This window comes from Mesocricetus auratus, unplaced genomic scaffold, assembly GCF_017639785.1.
Source record: "Mesocricetus auratus isolate SY011 unplaced genomic scaffold, BCM_Maur_2.0 Super-Scaffold_100003, whole genome shotgun sequence".
Lineage (NCBI taxonomy): Eukaryota > Metazoa > Chordata > Mammalia > Rodentia > Cricetidae > Mesocricetus > Mesocricetus auratus.
Window position 1 is genome coordinate 89,785,979 of NW_024429188.1, and position 18,585 is coordinate 89,804,563.

Sequence of the window (18,585 nt, forward strand, 5' to 3'; positions counted from 1 at the left end):
AAACAGAAGACAAAAATCCCATTGAAAAGAACTGGGGTGTGTGTGCAAGTTCTGTTGGTATGAGTTCAATTGTGTAAATATGTAGCTAGAAGTCACACTGCTAGAATTCAAGTCCAGTAATCAAATTTTAAAAAAAGCTAGGACACTGGAGAGATGGCTCAGGGGTTAAGAGCACTGACTGCTCTTCCAGAGGTCCTGAGTTCAATTCCCAGCAACTACATGGTGGTTCACAACCATCTGTAATGAGATCTGGTGCCCTCTTCTGGCGTGCAGACATACATGGAGGCAGGATGTTTTATTCATAATAAATAAATCAATCTTTAAAAAAAAAGCTAGAAAGTGTTGGCGCATGCACGGCTTTGGTTCTAGCAATTGGGAGACAGAGGCAGGCAGATCCCTGTGAGTTTGAAGTTAGCCTGGTCTACACAGTGAGCTCCAAGACAGCCAGGGTTACACAGAGAAACCCTATCACAGAAAAAAAATAAAAAGGAGCCTACTTTTTCCACTGAGGGAAATCATTAAACCTCAAAGGGAGAGGGTACTTTAATCCCAGCACTCAGGAGGCAGAGGCAGGCGGATCTCTGTGAGTTCGAGGCCAGCCTGGTCTACAGAGCGAGTGCCAGGACAGCCTCCAAAACTACACAGAGAAACCCTGTCTCGAAAAAACCAAAAAAAAAAAAAAAAGGGAGAGGGTAAACCCATCCGATTTAACAGCTATGGAGAAACAGGAAAGCTGAGTCTCCCCTAAGAAAGACTCAGTTACAGTACATGTAAACCTAGGGTTAGGTCACAAATGCCTAGGGGACACTTGTTTATTTCATGTGCTCCTCTATTCACCCTGGTCCTAAATGGGGTGGGTGTCCTCCTCCTTCCTTTATAGTCCTTCTTTTTACTATTTAATGACTGACTCATTTTCTCAAGCATGTCTCATTTCCTGCTTAGGTTGTCAATGGCATAATATATACTTCATCTTTTCTACTTTCCCTATTTCTGATACTTCAATAAATCCTATTTATCTCACTTCCTTCTGTGTTCTCCTTTATCTCATAAAATGGTTCTTGACACATCTATTTATCTTCTCACAGACGATACATTTTCTGTTACTATTCAATAGGGTACTGCTTCTTCCAAATAAGGTAACTCCTTTCACTGCCACAGGTTTGCATAATGCTTCTACTCATCACACCACGCTGACTTGTCACTAAATCAATACCCTTTCTTTTTATGTGTATGTCCTGTCTTCTTGACTTTGCCTAATGATAGAGTGATCACACAGTCATAAGTTATTTAATACTTTGACTTTAAAAGTGTGTGTGTTAAAGAGAGAGATTACAACAATACATCCTGCGTATTAGCAAGGAGTTCTATTAGAATGAAAACCATGATCAGAACACTACAATGTGAGCTAAGTGTTCTTACCGGAATAATCAAAGATAAGACTCCCTACCACAACCTTTGGGAGAGGAAAGTTAGGAATAGTCTCCATGGCAGAATCCCAAAGCCCCAGGGAGAAATGGATAGAGCATCAGTGAGAATAAGAAAGAGAAAAATGAAGCTGAGCTTTACATGCAGTCTCATCTATGATTAGCTGAAAGGTAGTAGAGTAACTTTCAAGTGGGCTAGGGCTAGTATAGCTCAGAAGTAGATGGTCTGCTTAGCATTTGTGAGGTTCACAATCTGGCAATGTAAAAGATGGGGGTGTCAACACAGGGCCTTAAAGCCTTTGAAGGTAGTCAGGCATAAAATACAAACATTTAGCAAGCTTTTAACCCTTATTCCTCCAGATCCCATCCCCTATCCACCAAATGCCATGTCTTACATTAGAAGCACAAAACCTACCCCAACCACTTGTTTGAAAAAAAAAAGAAAAATATACATACAGAAAATGAAATGTGTTTCATAAACAAAGACAGTAAGATAAAGAATTCCCACCAAGGGAATTCTTGCCATAGTCGTAGTAAGTTAGGTATTTTCAAACTTTTATTTTTAAAGAAAGAAAAAAATTGACTCAAGAGGTGGCTCAGGGAGTAAAAGACTCTTGCCAAGCCTGAGGTCATGACTTCCATTTATGAACAGACGAAGTTGTCCTCTGACCTCTACAAGCATTCAGCCCCTCCTTCATCATACACAGAGGCACAAACAAATTAAAAATTAACTAAATAAGCCTGGCAGTGTTGGTGCACACCTTTAACCCCAGCACTTGGGAGGCAGTGACAGGAGGTTCTCTGTCAGTTCGAGGCCAGCTTGGTCAACAGAATGAGTGCCGGGACAAGTTCCAAACCTATACAAAAACACCCTGTCTTGAAAAGCAAAAAATTAACTAAATAAAATATAGTTTTTTTAAGGACCTGGTTGTGGTAATTAAAATTTTTAAAGGAGATTTGCTTGTAGTGGCACACACCATATGGCTAAGTTCAATAAAACAAGTGACAGCTCATACTGGTGAGGATGTGGAGTAAGAGAACAAACATGTGGGACTTAGAGGCAGTGGACCTCTAAGAGTTCATCAAGGAAAGCCTCATCTACATAGTAAGTTTCCAGGTCATCTAAGGCTACATATATAGTGAGACCTGATCTCGAAAAAATTTAGAAAAAGAAAAGGAACCAGTTATGGTAACATATACTTGTAAGCCCAGCCCTCATGAGCCCAAGGCAGAAAAATCTCAACTCTTTTTGAGTACAGCCTGGACTGCACAGATCTTGCCTCACAAAAGAAAATGTACTCCAAAAACTCAGTAGCATACAAGAGTAAAATGCAAATTATCTTTTATATCTGGTTAAAAAAAAGGGGTAAGACAATAGATTACACAGAAAACAATACACTAAAAATTTACAGGAAGGAAGTCATTCATAAAATGAAACTTAAATTGTTTTTGTTTTAGCCTTTTCCTTTTTGTATTGTTGTGGAAATTTCTCCCATTCTATCCTGCAGAAAGCTCCTTAATCAGGTAGGTAAACAACTCAAAATAGCTTCAGGAAGTCCCTGAAACTGACCTGATTTACAGTGCCCCTCTCTGACAGAGTGTGCAACAAAAGATGAGTCTAAAACAGAAGGAATCTGAGCTACAAAGACTCTGAGACCACAACTACATGGAAGGGGTTTAGATCAATGGAGGTATCTGGTAAGAACACTGTACAACCTGCTGAGCTGCTTGCAGGCTGTGCAGTGGGCTCCACGTTCCCAGCTTTGTGAGCTGTCACCCATGCTAGGGTAAGCTTTGGTGATGCAGCTGTCTTTGAGACATTTCTGTCCCTGCAAGTAACCCCTCATGCATAACCCTGTAAGTATCCTAAATAAAACTGTTTTGTTCACCAAGCTAGACTTTGGTGGTATTCACACTTTAATCTATCATGAGTTCCCTATCTGCGGTCAGTAGACTTGTATACTGGGGCTTCCCAGGAAAAGTTTTGTCACAGAACAGCATGTACAAACAGTGCTGCAGTAAGATCAAAGTTGTCAAGGACGTTCATTTTGTGACTGCACATTTTAAAATGATCAGTGACAGTACAATGATTAATTAAAAGAGGAAGAAATAAGCCTGGCAGTGGTGGCATACACCTTTGATCCCAACACTCGGGAGGCATAGGCATGGGCAGATGGATCTCCAAGTTTGATGCCAGCCAGCCTGGTCTACATAGCCAGAGCTGCACAGAGAAACGCTGTCTCCAAAAGCAAACAAACAAGCAAAAAAAAACAAGGAAAAATATGTAATAGAGTGTGATCTTGTAAATCATTAATGGGGTAAGTCAGGTATGCTGCTCATGCCTGTACTCATGAAGCAAGAAGATAGTCATAAGTTGAAGATCATAATGGGCTACAGGGTTCTATGTCAGCCTGAGTTAGAGGGAGTCCCTATCTTAAGAACAGAAACAGGGCTGGAGAGATGGCTCAGTGGTTAAGAGCTCTTGTTGCTCTTGCAGCAGACCCAGATTCCATTCTCAACATTCACAAACCAGCTCAGAACTATCTGTACCTCCAATTCCAATGGAATCTAATACCTGCTTCTGGCCTCTAAGCACACTGCAGACATGAGGTACACAGACAAACACATGCAGGCAAGATACCTATATATATTAAAATAAATCTTAAAACACAACAAAAATAATCATTAACATGTGACAGCAGTTAAACTTTGAGAAAGCAATAGCTAGTTATCAAAACTGTTAAGAATTTTAACATTTCCCCAATAACCACTGATTGCTTAAGTAATCACACTTTATAATTGATGGCAATCTATACTGAGAGAGATGCATAATTTGCATCTAGTCTTGTGGATATCTAGCTATAGAATAGAATAAAAAGGAACATCATATAACATCTATTTCACAAAAGGTTGGCCAGAATTCTCATTATTTATTGTCAGATAAAATAATCTTCAACAGGACGGGAGGTGGTGGCGCACACCTTTAATCCCAGCACTTGGGAGGCAGAGGGAGGTGGATCTCTGTGAGTTCGAGGCCAGGCTGGACCAACAACCTCCAAAACAATACAGAGAAACCCTGTCTCGTAAAAAACCAAAAAAAATTAATAATCTTCAACAGAAATGATGTATAAACTAAGCCAGCCTGGTCAAATAGTAAGACCCTAACTAACAGTGGGATTCTATCGCAACCAATCAATTTTTATTCAAAGACAGACTAATCAACCCAAATTAGTGCATTTAAACACATTCCTATTTATAATCAAGCAAGATCAAACAAACAAAAATCCCATTCAAAATATGAAACACAGCTTCTCTCTCAAAGTATTTTAAGATGGTTATGAAAGGCAAAGGTAAATTAGCCTGGTGGTGGTGTTGCATGCCCTTAATCCCAGCATTTGTGAGGCAGAGGCAGAGGGGCCGAGGGGCCAAGGGGCAGAGGCAGGCAGATCTCAGTGGGTTTGAGGCCAGCATGGACTACAGAGCTAGTCCCAGGACAGGCTCCAAAGCTACACAGAGAAACCCTGTCTCAAGAAACAAACAAAAGGAAAGAAAGAAAGAAAGAAAGAAAGAAAGAAAGAAAGAAAGAAAGAAAGAAAGAAAGAAAGAAAGAAAGAAAGAAAGAAAGAGAATTTTAAAATTCAGGAACAATTATCGTTTAAAGTACTGTCGTAGCATTTGGGAAGCAGAGGAAGGTACATCTCAGTGAGGCCAGCCTGGTCTACATAGTGAGTGCCAGGACAGCCAGGTATCTATAGTGAGATCCTGTCTCAAAAACAAAAAAAAATTAAAAAGCCAGGTGTGATGGCATACACCTTTAATCCCAGTCAGCTAACTCTACATAGTGAGTTGAGTTCCAGGATAGCCAGGGCTATGTAGAGGGACCCTGCCTCAAAAATAAGTAAATTAATTAATTGATAAGCAAAAATATAGACTTTATGTACTTACTAAAAATGCAATGGGAAAAATCTATTCTTTTCTAAAAACTTCAACTATCTCAAAGGAACATTTACAAAATAAGAACTTAAAATTTTTGTTTTGAGACAAGGTCTTCCTATATAAGCCAGTCTTCCTTGAACTCAAGATCCTCCTGCCTTAGCCTCTGAGGTGCTGAGATCACAGGCATGTCCTACTATAACTAGGCACTTATGACTTTAGGACAAAGAAACACAATGAACAATAAGCTGCACAGTGGTGGCGCACGCCTGTGATCCCAGCACTGCAGAGGCAGAGGCAGGCGGATCTCTGTGAGTTCAAGGCCGGCATGGCCTACAGAGGGAGTTCCAGATCAGGCTTCAAAGCTACAGAGAAACCCGGTCTCGAAAAACCAAACCAAACCAAACCAAAAAAAAAAAAAACAAGTAAAATTAAATACAAGAAAAGCAAAAATACAAACAAAACCCTTCTGTATGTTCTTTAAACATACAAGAAATCAACAAAATTAACATACCAAAGGAGATATCGTCAAATCAAAAACTCAGGGAAAATATTTAAGGTGAACAGGGCTCATTAATAGCTACAACCAATATACATTATGAAACTGAAATATACAAATACCTTACTGCAATTACACTGGCTGTACACCAACACACCCAAATGGAAAGAGCAGCTGTTCTGATGGTTTTTTTCCTCAAGCTGCTTTGAACACTGCTGTACAGTGGGTATTTAAGGTGCTATGGGATTATTAGTGAAGCAGCACAGTAGTGAAAAGTCTACTGGAGTTAAGAATCAAACATCTTAGTTTGACTTTTCCTGTTCAGTCAGTCAGTGACTTTGAGTGGGTTATTTAAATTCTGCGAATCAGTCTCCTTGTTGATAAAGTGGGAATAAGAACTAATACTTTTCCAGTAATGCTTTAAATGAACTACTAGAAAATGGATCTGCTTTGCAGGTTTATCATACACATTATGAATACCTCACAGACTCTTTAAGACCTTTCTCATTCTAATTTCTTAAATCTACTTTTGTTATTTTACAATTCAGTAGGCACATCTATATGCCAAACAAGCCAAATGAGGTTGACTTACCCTTACATAACAGCTTAGTATTACCACCAGCTGACAGTCATACAGCATCACTACCTGATATCTGTTCTGTACTGTGTATGCACTGACTCATTTAATTTTCACAGCAACATAAACCAATGATCTCAATTTAACATATTACAGATTTTTAAAAAGATATATTGTGGTTTGTAAAAAATGTAACTACTGTTAACATCAGTTCAATTTATATTTCAGAGTGCTTCATTAAGGTATCGTTTTGTTTAGCAAACATCTTATTTGATTATTATCGACCCAGGGAGAAAGAAAAGGCGGGTAGTAGTTTGCCTGTTTTGTAGAGGAGGAAACTAAAGCTGAGGATGTTTTCTGTTTTGCCCAAGATTACAAAGGCAACAGTGTTGTAATTTTAAAACATTATGAAAGATGATGGGACAGACTTAGACATGCTAAGAGAGGCCTTACCCTCTCCAAGGAGCAGATGGGAGGTGGGGTGGGGGAAAGTACAGGGATCAGGAGAGGAAGGAGGGAGAACTGGGACTGGAATGTAAAACATAAATTAATAAATTAAAAATATACTAAAGATTACAGACTTGAAAAAATAAATTAAAAACTGCCATGAAGAGAAGTCATACCATATTAACAGAACTCACATAGGAGGTTTATTGGAAGAGGAGAGAGAAGGGGCAGAGAGGCGGGCAGAGACAGGTCCCTGTGGTGGAAGAGAAGGGGAAAGGAAGAGAGGAAGAAAGAGAGAAATGAGAGGCAGGCAGGGACTGTTTAAAAAGGAATGTAGTGCCAGATGGTGGTGCACACCTTTAATCCCAGCACTTGGGAGGCAGAGGCAGGCGGATCTCTGTGAGTTCATTATCATCCTGATCTACAAGAGTTCCAGGACAGCCTCCAAAGCCACAGAGAAACCCTGTCTCGAGAAACAAAAATGTGCACAGGTGGTGCTCTCAGTGGCTGCAGCTGAGGATGTATCCTGTCAGAACCCCAAGGACAGGCTGGTGCAGATGCCTGAACACTAACAAGCGGTAGTCAACATTAAATTCCAAATGTGTCCTCTAACTCCTAATCCAGAGTTTGATCATCAAACATACTCTACAACTACAATACAAAAAACTACAAATGCTGACATACAGAACCAACATAATTTCTTACAAGGTTTACTAAACACAAAAACTCTAAAGAGTCTATGTAATCATATAAGTATTTAAAAATACCAAATGGCTGATGCTGTAAGGAAAAACAGCTTCTTAAATTAGTTTTGTCAAAACCACAGTGAGGAAAAAAAACGATCTTGGCAAATCTGGAAAAACAAACATGAACCTCAGGCTACAGATGCTGCGCACTTCTGGAGTAAACTGGGAGATGGAACAAACTCAAAAAAGGACTCCTTTAATCCCAACACTCCGGGAGGCAGAGGCAGGCAGATCTCTGTGAGTTTGAGGCCAGCCTGCTCTACAGAAAGAGTTCAAGGATAGCCTCCAAATCCATAGAGAAACCCTGTCTTGAAAAACCAAAAAAGAAAAAAACAAGAAAGAAAGAAAGAAAGAAAGAGAAAGAAAGAAAAGAAAAGAATGAGTTCCCAGGCAGTGGTAGCACATACACTTAATCCCAGCACTCAGGAGGCAGAGGCAGGCAGATCTCTGTGAGTTCGAGGCCAGCCTGGTCTACAGAGCGAATTCCAGTACAGCCAAAGCTACATAGAGAAGCTTTGTCACCAGAAAAAAAAACAGACAGGGCCAAGAAGATGTCTCATCAGGTAAAGGTTCTTGCTACCAAACCTGACAACCTGAGTCTGATACCTGGGACACACATGGTGGAAGAGATCAATTTCTGCATGTTGTCCTGACTTCCACATGTGTTATGTGACACAGATGAGAACTAGATGGGAACGAACACACAGTCTCTCTCAAAACACACAGAAACTTTTCTGAAGTTCTTTAAGGAAGGGGGGGCAAGATAGCTGCTCAGCAAGTAAAGGTACTTACCATCAAGCCTAATGACTTGCATTCAATCTCTGGGACCAGCAGGGTGGAAGGAAAGAACTGACTCCCATAAAATGTCCTCTGACCTCCACAATGCTTTGCCCCCCACACACACAGAAAATGTCATTTTTTAAAAAAGAATAAGGCAGAACAAAGGATGTGAGAATGTGAAGAGTTGCATGTCTTGAGGCCTTTCCTACAGGTGGGTATAAGAACTAAGCAAGAAAGCCTAAACGAAAATGACATCACACAGAAAAAATATCCTAGGATCTATGCTATAGCATCACACTCTAGCTCATTACTCTACTATATCAAAATATAAGCCTTTTATCAGAACTGCCCAATTATGTATCCCAGTTTAAGTAAGACTATGTGCTATGGCCGGGCGTTGGTGGCGCACGCCTTTAATGCCAGCACTTGGGAGGCAGAGGCAGGCGGATCTCTGTGAGTTCGAGGCCAGCCTGGTCTACAGAGTGAGTTCTGGGACAGCCTCCAAAATGATACAGAGAAACCCTGTCTCGAAAATCCAAAAAAAAAAAAAAAAGACTATGTGCTGTGATCATAAATAGAAGGCAACAATTAACTAGTATGGAACCAAAAATCTACTAAAGAACCTATTTCAAAAAGGTAAAACACAAGCTACCCAGTGGTAACACAAGCCTGTAATCCCAGCACTCCAGAGGCAGAGGCAGGTGGATCTTTGTGAGTTCGAGGCCAGACTGGTCTACAGAGTGAGTTCCAGGACAGCCAGGACTGTTTCACAGAGAAACCCTGCCTTGACAAAAAAGCAGAAAGTTAAAACACAAGGAACTAAAGAAGTGAATCAGCAGTTAAGAGCACTCTTTGATGACCCAAGTTTGAGTCCTAGCACCCATGTCAGGCAGCTCACAATCACCTATTAATTCCAGCTCATGAAGCACCCTAAGCCTCTGGCCTCCAAGGGCACCTGCACTCATTTGCACAAGTGTGCTCATGCACACAAACACACACTTAAGAATAAAAACAAAGTCAGGGGTTAGTGGTGCATGCCGAGGCAAAGGCAGGTGGATCTCTGTAAGTTCGAGGCCAGCCTGATCTACAGAGGGAGTTCCAGGACAGCCTCCAAAACAATACAGAGAAACCTGTTTCAAAAAACCAAAATAAATAAATCTTTAAATAAGGAAAATAGAAATGTATCCCGTCTTGACTTAATGGTAGCTAAATCTGGTTTTACAAACTAATACATACCTGGTAGAGTTCTTCTAGATTGTACTTAATTGAAGTACTATTCTGAATAGCTTCCACCGCTTCTTTTAGCTTCTGCCATGTCTCATCTGTATAGTTTTCTGGTAATTTAGGCTTGTCTATATAATGTGCAAAAAATTATTAAAAAATATTCAGGATACAGTAACTAATGAGCCATAAAATAGAACAGCATTGCTATTTTAGGATATTCCTCAATATTAAAGGAACCATTGTATTTAAAAGTTCAATATAAACAAAATTTAAGATGCCAAAATACTATTAAGTCATTTTGACTCACCTATGAAAATCAGTTTTTTCTCCTATTGATTGTATTGCTTCAAAAATAAAAATTCAAGAATGACAGATAAAAATAGCAGTCCTGATCTTGTTTTAGCATTCGTAAACCCAAAGTTGACAACAATCTTGTAGAGAAGATTTAAAACACTGAGTATGAACTATGTGAAAAGGATTTTAGAAACGTCTTAGAAATCATCCCCACAATAAAACCACAGTAAATAGTAACACCTCTATTTTACAACTGAAGACACTGAGCCTGGAACTTATTTGCTAAAATTGCCCAAGGTCACTATAGCTAGGCAATGGCAAAGCTGGGATTCCAGTCCAGGTCTGTTTGACTCCCTAATGTATGCAGCAATCACAGAATCGGAGAACATTTCTTGGTTTTAAAGGAACAGAACGAAAATTTAAAAACAAACGCCCAAACGACTCCAGAACCTATGCAGCATTTTCAGAACGGAAAGAAATCTTAATCTAGAGTTTAAACTTCATTCACCAGCAATATATGAAGCAAATTAAAGAGTCCAAATGCCTTAATGCCTTCAGGAGAAAGAAAAATAAAGTCTCTGAAATCAATTTGCAACTGCAATTAGAATCACAGCTCATTTCTTGAAAAATCCTTCCCTATTAAATCAGTTCTGTTTAAGTGAAGTAATGAATGAATTTTTAAATACAGTTCATATTCACTTTCCTGAAAGAAGGTAACTCTCAAGAGCCTGAAGACAGAAAGGGGGTCATATAACAAAAAAAGGGTTAAAAATAGACAATACTGTAAGCCCCTTCGTGTAGCACATTGCCCTTTTCCACACCAACGTTTCAAACACAAGCACAGAGCAACCAATTCTCCCCATTCATTCACTTCCCCATCTTAATAAACATTTTAGCATCTATTACCTGCTGACTGAGGACGGTGAAAAAAATAATCAAAAAAACACATTCAACAGATAAGAACTTAGCTCAAATACATTTTAAATGCTGCTTATGTTTTCATTGGCACATACATCACACTTCCAATCAGTTAATTTCAAGCACAGTATGCGCAAAATTTTCTAATAGCTGCAGGCCAATATTTGAAATGCTCCTTTTAGTGAGGAAAAGACATAGTTCACTGTTTCTATCTCTAGATTAGTGATAGAGTCTAGACTACTTCTGTGTACACAGAGTAGTTTTAATTTTCAGACTTTACCACTGGGAAGAAATGCAGAAACCCAAAAGATTTTTCACCCAATACTGCTTCCACAGTGAGTTTCACAAGCACAGTACTCTACACTAAGAACCTAACTATAAATCTCATTTAAACAAAAAACGATCAACCTTGGTACCTGCATTTTTAGGGACTGGAGTATGTGGCCTATAAAAATAAAAATCTCAGTAGTGCCAAGACTCACTCTGCACCTGAAATGTACCTCTTTAGAAGACAAGTTTCTCACCTGTAAAATCCGGATCAATCATAATGCCGATGTTTTAAGGAACAACAAATTAGATATAATGGGTTGAGGCCGACCTCAAAAAACATTGTACGCAAACACTAAAGAGTGTACTTAAGAGCAAGGACACAAACACCCCAGAAAAACAACCCTCCACCAAAAATAGGACCTCCCTTCCACTCATTGATTATGCATAAAGCATAAGGCGACCTCTATACTGTTTGATATATTAACATAAATAGCGCACGTGACCGCTCAAGTGTCAAATTCTTACTAGGTGATTATGGATTTTGGCCTTGGTTACCTTTAAAGTTCTTGATCACTAACTTCTTAGCCGAGCCAGGCTTGCTGTTAGCAAAGCTAGAGACCGTGGTGGATGATTTGGCCAGGCCGTTTGCATGGTGCACTGAAGCCACAGAAGAAATTAATATACTCTTATTTTTAAGTTGCTGCTGCTGCTGCTGCTGTGAGGTTGCAGCGGTTGGCGAAGATGAGGAAGATGAGGAGGAGGAGGATTCCTCAGCCATTTTCGTATCAAACCCTACAAACTCCAGGGTGTCTTCAAAACGCAGCTTCTTCTGTATCGGTACGTGGCTGGAAGCGGCCACTGGAACCCCGAGGCAGAAGGACGAGGTTGAAGGGGACGCCGAATCTCTAGGTTGTGGAGGGGTGGAAGAGGAAGAGGCGGAATCAAAGTCTTCTCTCTCGTTACTACTGTTACTGCTGCTACTGCTGCTGCTGTTTAACTTTCTCTTCTTGGCAGAGGTGGGCGGAGTGGTGCTGGGATTACCATCAGCGGCAGATCTGACCTCCTGAGCAGCAGCAGAAGCAGCAGAGGGATTGGGGGAAGAAAAACCTGTTGGAAACATGAAAATAGCGGGGTCAGCAGGCAGAGGAGCATCAAAAACCTACGTTTATGTGCCTGCGTGCGTGGAGGAGAGGTGGCAGTGCTGGAGGGGGAAGGGAAGAAAGAGAGGAGAAACACAGAGGACGGGAAGGAAAGTGGGGGGGGGGCACACCGGGGGGAATGGGAGGGCTTGGGAAGGCAGATAGGCTGACACCGGCAGTAAGGAGAACGAAGCAGGGGGGAAGCAAAGGAGGCAGACAGGTAAACGGCCCGTGCCGTCCCCCCTCCCCTGCTTTTCGGCCTCTCTCCCCCACTTTCTGCTGGAGAGACTCAGGGAGCCAGTGAAGCTTGCAGCTCCTCCTCCTTTTCTCCCTCTCTCGGGGAGGGGAGACGCAGGGCTGGAGGGGGGAGGGGGAGCGAGCCAAGGCTTGTTATTGTCAATAGCACAAGAGGCTAAAGATGGCGCCACTTCCGGTCACGCGGCGCCCGTGGAGAGGCGGCGTCACCCTCGCGGAGTGGGGGGTGGAGAGGAGGACCCGAGCCGCCCGGGAGGCGGGGGCGCCGGCTCGCCGCCGGGCGACTCAGGCGCCGGGTCGCTTGCACCGGGCAGCTCGCTCGAGCTCCTGCACCCGCACCCCTTCCCTGCCGGCACCCTCCTCTCCGGGGCTCCCTCGCCGCCGGTCACCCCCTTTCTTAACGACCCCTCGGGGACCCTCCAGCCACAGCGTCCTTACCGGAAGTGCCTGGGCAGACACTTTTCATAGCTCCCAGCTCCTGAAGCCCCCGGGTCCGCCGGACTTGAGGTGGGGGGGTTGGGGGAGGGAACATGGGGGGTAAAAGAGGTGGATAGGGAGGACAGGGCGGGCCTTGGTGACACCTTCGGCGCTCTTGATTGGAGGTTTCTGAACCTGAGGAGGGCGGGCAGATGGGGTAGGGGGGACGGGAGAAGAAGCGGGAAGTCTCCCGTGAGGCCGCGTAGGTGGTGCGTGCAAGGGGCGGGGTCAGCTAGCTGGGAATAGAAGAGGGTGGGAAGAAAAAAGTAAGGGTAGGGAAAACTTTGAAAGAGAAAATGGGCCAAGGAGTTAGTTGCAAGGCCATGGGAATAACCCGAAATAAGAGGGCAACCTAAGCATACCTACTGCTAGAGAGTGGAGAAAGCTCAGCTGGGAGGAAAGTTCTTTTGACTCGGTGGAGCAACACATTTCTCATTTTTGTCGGTGACACAACATCCCACAGGGCCCGCATTTTCATTGTCTCAATAGCAGCTGTAAGCCCTGTTACCTTTTCCACCACGCATTTTCTAAGATGGATGGCGAGAGGAGGGGTGCATCCTAAGGCCAAATAACAGCCCCACCCAGCACAATTTCAGGGTCTGCCTGACCCCACACACCATCAGTCAGTAACTCAGTAATTCGAGAAACAAATAAAGCTGAGACCTACTTCCTTCATTTACCAGCTCTCAGTTTAGAGGCAATTATTGACAAAAGTCTGTTTCCTTACTAGTGTGTTCCATGAGACCAAGTTTGTTTTTTGTTCTTGGGGGTTTTTCGTTTGATTGGTTGGTTCGTTGTGTTTCGTTGTTGTTGTTGTTTTTCCAGACAGGGTTTCTCTGTAGCTTTGGAGGCTGTCCTGGAACTCACTCTGTACACCAGGATGACCTCAAACTCACAGAGATCTGCCTGCCTCTGCCTCCGGAGTGCCGGGATTAAAGACGAGTGCCACCACCACCCAGCTATGAGACCAAGATTTACATGTGATTATTGGCAAGAAAAACAGCTCGAAATTTGGTTAAATTACCAGCAATAAACCTTGTAAAGTCTCTCTGGGGACTATCTTGTAGTCCATTGCACTTTACATTAAACAAACCCCTTTCACAGCATATACTTAATTTCTCTCCCGTCTTGCCAACTCCCATTTTGAGACCCAGCAGAAACATTGTTTATCTTGTCCTGGCAATTCCACATTTGTGCTTTTCCCCCACAGTAATTTCTAGACCTTAAAAACTTAAGGGGGTGGGGGGCATTTTTAGCCAGTGCACTGGCAAATACCTGTCATTCCAGCACTCTGGAGGCCAAGACTGGAGTAGAAAAGGATACTTTGAGGCCAGGCTGGGCTGCACAGTCTCAAAAACAATCTTAGGGTATTCTCAGCAGGAGATACAAACTCAAAACTACAGTTGCCAACGTATTGTTTCTACATTGTAACTTCAAAAACAGTAAAAAGCTTGTATGGAAAGAGTCCACATGCTGGGTACTACCGCAGAAACCTACCCTTGAAAAGTCAGTGAAGGACAAAAGCCTCAAAGCAATTTTCCCTAATAATATTGTTTTTTCTAAGGTCTAGGAATTACTGTGGGGAAAAGCACAAATGTGGACTAGTCAGAACAAGATAAACACAGCATTTATTCTGGGTCTCAAGATGGGAGAGAAATTAAGTATGTTTCTCAGCTGTGAAAGGATTTTGTTTAAAGTGCAAAGATAGAATGTCAGGGTGGCATATGGGAATGAAGCTTCAAAAGTGCCCGGGACTGGGATGGGCTCTACATGTTTGTAATCCTAGTGTTTTGGAAGAAGAGGCAGAAAGCTTGCCAGTTTGAGTTATGTAGAAGACCCTATGCAAAAACAGTGAATACACCAAACACTTATTTGGTCTATCATATAAGAAATGGAAGACAACAAGGCTAAGCAAGCTAAGCTTTCATAGGTAGAGAATTGATAAGGTTGTGGATAGAGTAAAAGCAGCTTTGAATGGGAAATAAGTAAGAATGATGCAAATAAATCACCTTTCTAACAAATAAGGCCACACTCTTTGTGTCCTGAAAAGCCCTAACATGCATATTCTCCTGGAAAGTTGCCATCTTAAACTGGGGATAAAAGCTCACAATTGTATTCCCGGCACTAGAGAGGCTGAGGCAGGAGGATTGCCTTGAGTTCAAGCCCAGACTGGACTAAAGAGACCCTAACTGGTCAGCACCTTTGTGCTAGTGGTTGACGGCATGCTGAAAAACTCTAATGGAATTTTGGCCCCAGGGTCATGAGAGAAAAAGACCATAAAAGAAGAAAAACAAGTCGGCCTGAAGGGTGACTGGGGGAAAGAATTTGTGGTTCAGTTTATCCTGCAATGCTTGCTAATTGTTACTCTTTCCCCAGCAACCATTAACTGCCAGCCTGACCTCAGAGAGGAGAGGACTCTCAAGTGCCCCACCCCCACCAACTGGGGACTCAGGGTCTGGCTAAGTCTTTCAGGCCAGACTTCAATTGATATGGTAGCTCAGGTAGACAACTGTATTTCAATTCTCCTGCCTCGAGCTCCCAAGCAACTTCTATGTTGAATGACATACTTGTGGAAATTCTCCAAGAAAAATCCTGAGTTTAATGGGAAAAGTAGCCTTTTTCCTTAAATGACTAATAATTATCTTTCTTTTGCCATCTTATAACCTAATGTTGTGCCAGGTCAACCCTCACATATTTAGCATATCTTCGTAAGGATATGGGATTTTAGTAATTTTTTTCTTAAGTGTACATTTTGTTACACAAATCAGCTTAAATAGCACTGTGTCATAAGAGGACTGGATTTTGTCCAGACCAATTTTAAAAAGAAAAAATACATTGTGTGAAATGTCTGTTATCCTAAAACTCCTTGGGCTAGCTACAATATTTTATGTACACTCAAACATTTGCCTACCAGAATTAAACACACTCTTGACATTAAATTACATTTTTCTTTTTTAAAAAATGATCCACTGTATTTTTTAAGATTTATTAATTTTATGTGCATTGATATTGTCTGCATGTTATGTCTGTCTGTGTGAGGGTGTCTAACTGCTCAGCCAAACTTAGTTGCTCTAAACACACTGAACCATCTCTCCAGCCCCCAAAATACATTTTAATGTTAAATTCATTAAACCCATAATAGTCAAGATGTGTACCTATAGAAAAACATAATAGTCAAGCCGGGCGTTGGTGGCGCACGCCTTTAATCCCAGCACTCGGGAGGCAGAGGCAGGCGGATCCCTGTGAGTTCAAGACCAGCCTGGACTACCAAGCGAGTTCCAGGACAGCCTCCAAAGCCACAGAGAAACCCTGTCTCGAAAAACCAAAAAAAAAAAAAAAGTCAAGATATGTACCTATAGAAAAACATAGATGTGTACCTATAGAAAAGCTGGTTGGTGGTGGCACACACCTTTAATCCCACAGCACTTGGGAAGCTGAGGCAGGTGAATCTGTGAGTTTAAGGCCACCCTAGTCTACAGAGTGAATTCTAGGACAGCCAGGGCTACACAGAGAAACCCTGTCTCAAAAAAAGCTTAAAAAAATACAGATAATAGCCATTATCAGACAAAACCAGACTGGGCACTTAGAAACATGTTCCACATATAAAATCTTATGTCTTCTGAGTTCAACTCATTACCTCAAAAGCATTCATTATACTTTACAGTGTACACTTATTACACTGAGGTGCAATTATTATTGGTATTTTTTAAGCTACCTTTATTTATAAAGGTAACTATTTGTATACAGGGAAAATATAAACAGACTATTTTTTCCATTCCCTTCTGTAATATATTATGTACACACACACACACACACACACATACAATTTTGTTGGTTTTTGTTTGGTTTGTTTTTGTGAGGTGAGATGGTTTTACTTGTAACCAGGCTAGTCTTGGAATCACAACCATTTGTCAACCTCAGCCTGGAGGCTGGGATTATAGATGTGAGCTACCCGTACCTGGCTGTTTCCCACTTTTGGTCCTGGAAACTCCCCAGGGTACTTGGTTTTAGACCCTCTCAGACAAATCATATTTGCTATCAGACAAGCACTTGTGGAAGTTTTGTTACACAGAGTGGGATTTTCCTTGAAACTAAGAGATCATTTGTTCAGGAGATGATGAATGTCCCTGAAGCAAGCATTAAGAATATATGAGACAGGGGCTGAAGAGATGGCTCAGAGGTTAAGAGCACTGACTGCTCTTCCAGAGGTCCTGAGTTCAATTCCCAGCAACCTCATGGTGGCTCACAACCATCCGTAATGAGATCTGGTGCCCTCTCCTGGCTTGCAGGCATACATAGAGGCAGGATGTTGTATTCATAATAAATAAATAAAATCTTTAAAAAAAAGAATATATGAGACACAGAAAAGAGTTTGGGGCTTGGAGTTTACTATGAAGATTTGTATAAATGTCTTACTCCTACAGTTTCAGAGTTCAGAATTCAAGACTCAAGCTGAATGCTAGTGATTATACCTAATGTTTGTGTGCTGTACAACTGAGTTACCCAGTTTGCTAGACACCTCATTTTCCTGCTAAGTTCAGGGGTTTGCATCACAGCAAACTCTGAGATGAAACTCTGAGATAGAATAGTAAGCATTATAACATTGATATTTTGTGGTTATAAACATTAAAATATAAATTACTACCCCCCCAAAAGGTAGGTGAGTCAGGAGGATCATGCAATTGAGGCCAGTCTAGGTTATACAGGCCTCTGTATTAAAGAAATATAAGAAGACACAGGTGTAGAGGTGAACACTTGTAGATCCAGCATTTGGAAACTAGAGGCAGAAGAATTAGGAGTCCAAAGCCAACCTCAGCAAATTCTAAGTCAGCTTGGGATATGTGATACCCTGTCCTAAAACAAAATAAGAACCATAAGAAAAAAAGGACAGATAATGAAGGACCATAATCCACTATTTAGGTAAACCCTTTAGAAAATAAGTGTAGATCTTCGGGGCCGCTCCTGGCTTCCAGAAGAGCCGCCCACACAGGAAAGAGATCAGCTCCTCCAAGACCCCAACCCAGCGAGCCCAGCTTCAGGTGAGATTGGGTCCCCGGCTGGGACCACCCGCCCATCACCCATCCCCCTCCATCTTCGGGGCCGCTCCTGGCTTCCAGAAGAGCCGCCCACACAGGAAAGAGATCAGCTCCCCAAGACCCCAACCCAGCGAGTCCAGCTTCAGGTGAGATTGGGTCTCTGGCTGGGACCACCCGCCCACCACCCATCCCCCTCCATCTTCGGGGCCGCTCCTGGCTTCCAGAAGAGCCGCCCACACAGGAAAGAGATCAGCTCCTCCAAGACCCCAACCCAGCGAGCCCAGCTTCAGGTGAGATTGGGTCCCCGGCTGGGACCACCCGCCCATCACCCATCCCCCTCCATCTTCGGGGCCGCTCCCGGCTTCCAGAAGAGCCGCCCACACAGGAAAGAGATCAGCTCCTCCAAGACCCCAACCCAGCGAGCCCAGCTTCAGGTGAGATTGGGTCTCTGGCTGGGACCACCCGCCCATCACCCATCCCCCTCCATCTTCGGGGCCGCTCCCGGCTTCCAGAAGAGCCGCCCACACAGGAAAGAGATCAGCTCCTCCAAGACCCCAACCCAGCGA

General features: G+C 42.4%; 1 protein-coding gene across 3 annotated transcripts in view; it reads right to left on the bottom strand.

Moving 5' to 3' along the window:
* Window positions 1-13,100, bottom strand: part of Cul4b (cullin 4B) — a 34,886-nt gene extending 21,786 nt beyond the window's left edge. For all 3 annotated transcript variants that reach the window (XM_040744561.1, XM_040744559.1, XM_040744560.1), the window contains exons 1-3: window positions 12,945-13,100; window positions 11,668-12,219; window positions 9,643-9,758 (exon numbers count right to left, since the gene is read on the bottom strand). In XM_040744561.1, coding sequence (XP_040600495.1) covers window positions 9,643-9,758; window positions 11,668-12,219; window positions 12,945-13,038 — 762 coding nt within the window. In that variant the 5' untranslated portion in view covers window positions 13,039-13,100. The remainder of the gene's footprint in view (window positions 1-9,642; window positions 9,759-11,667; window positions 12,220-12,944) is intronic.
* Window positions 13,101-18,585: the final 5,485 nt, after the last annotated feature.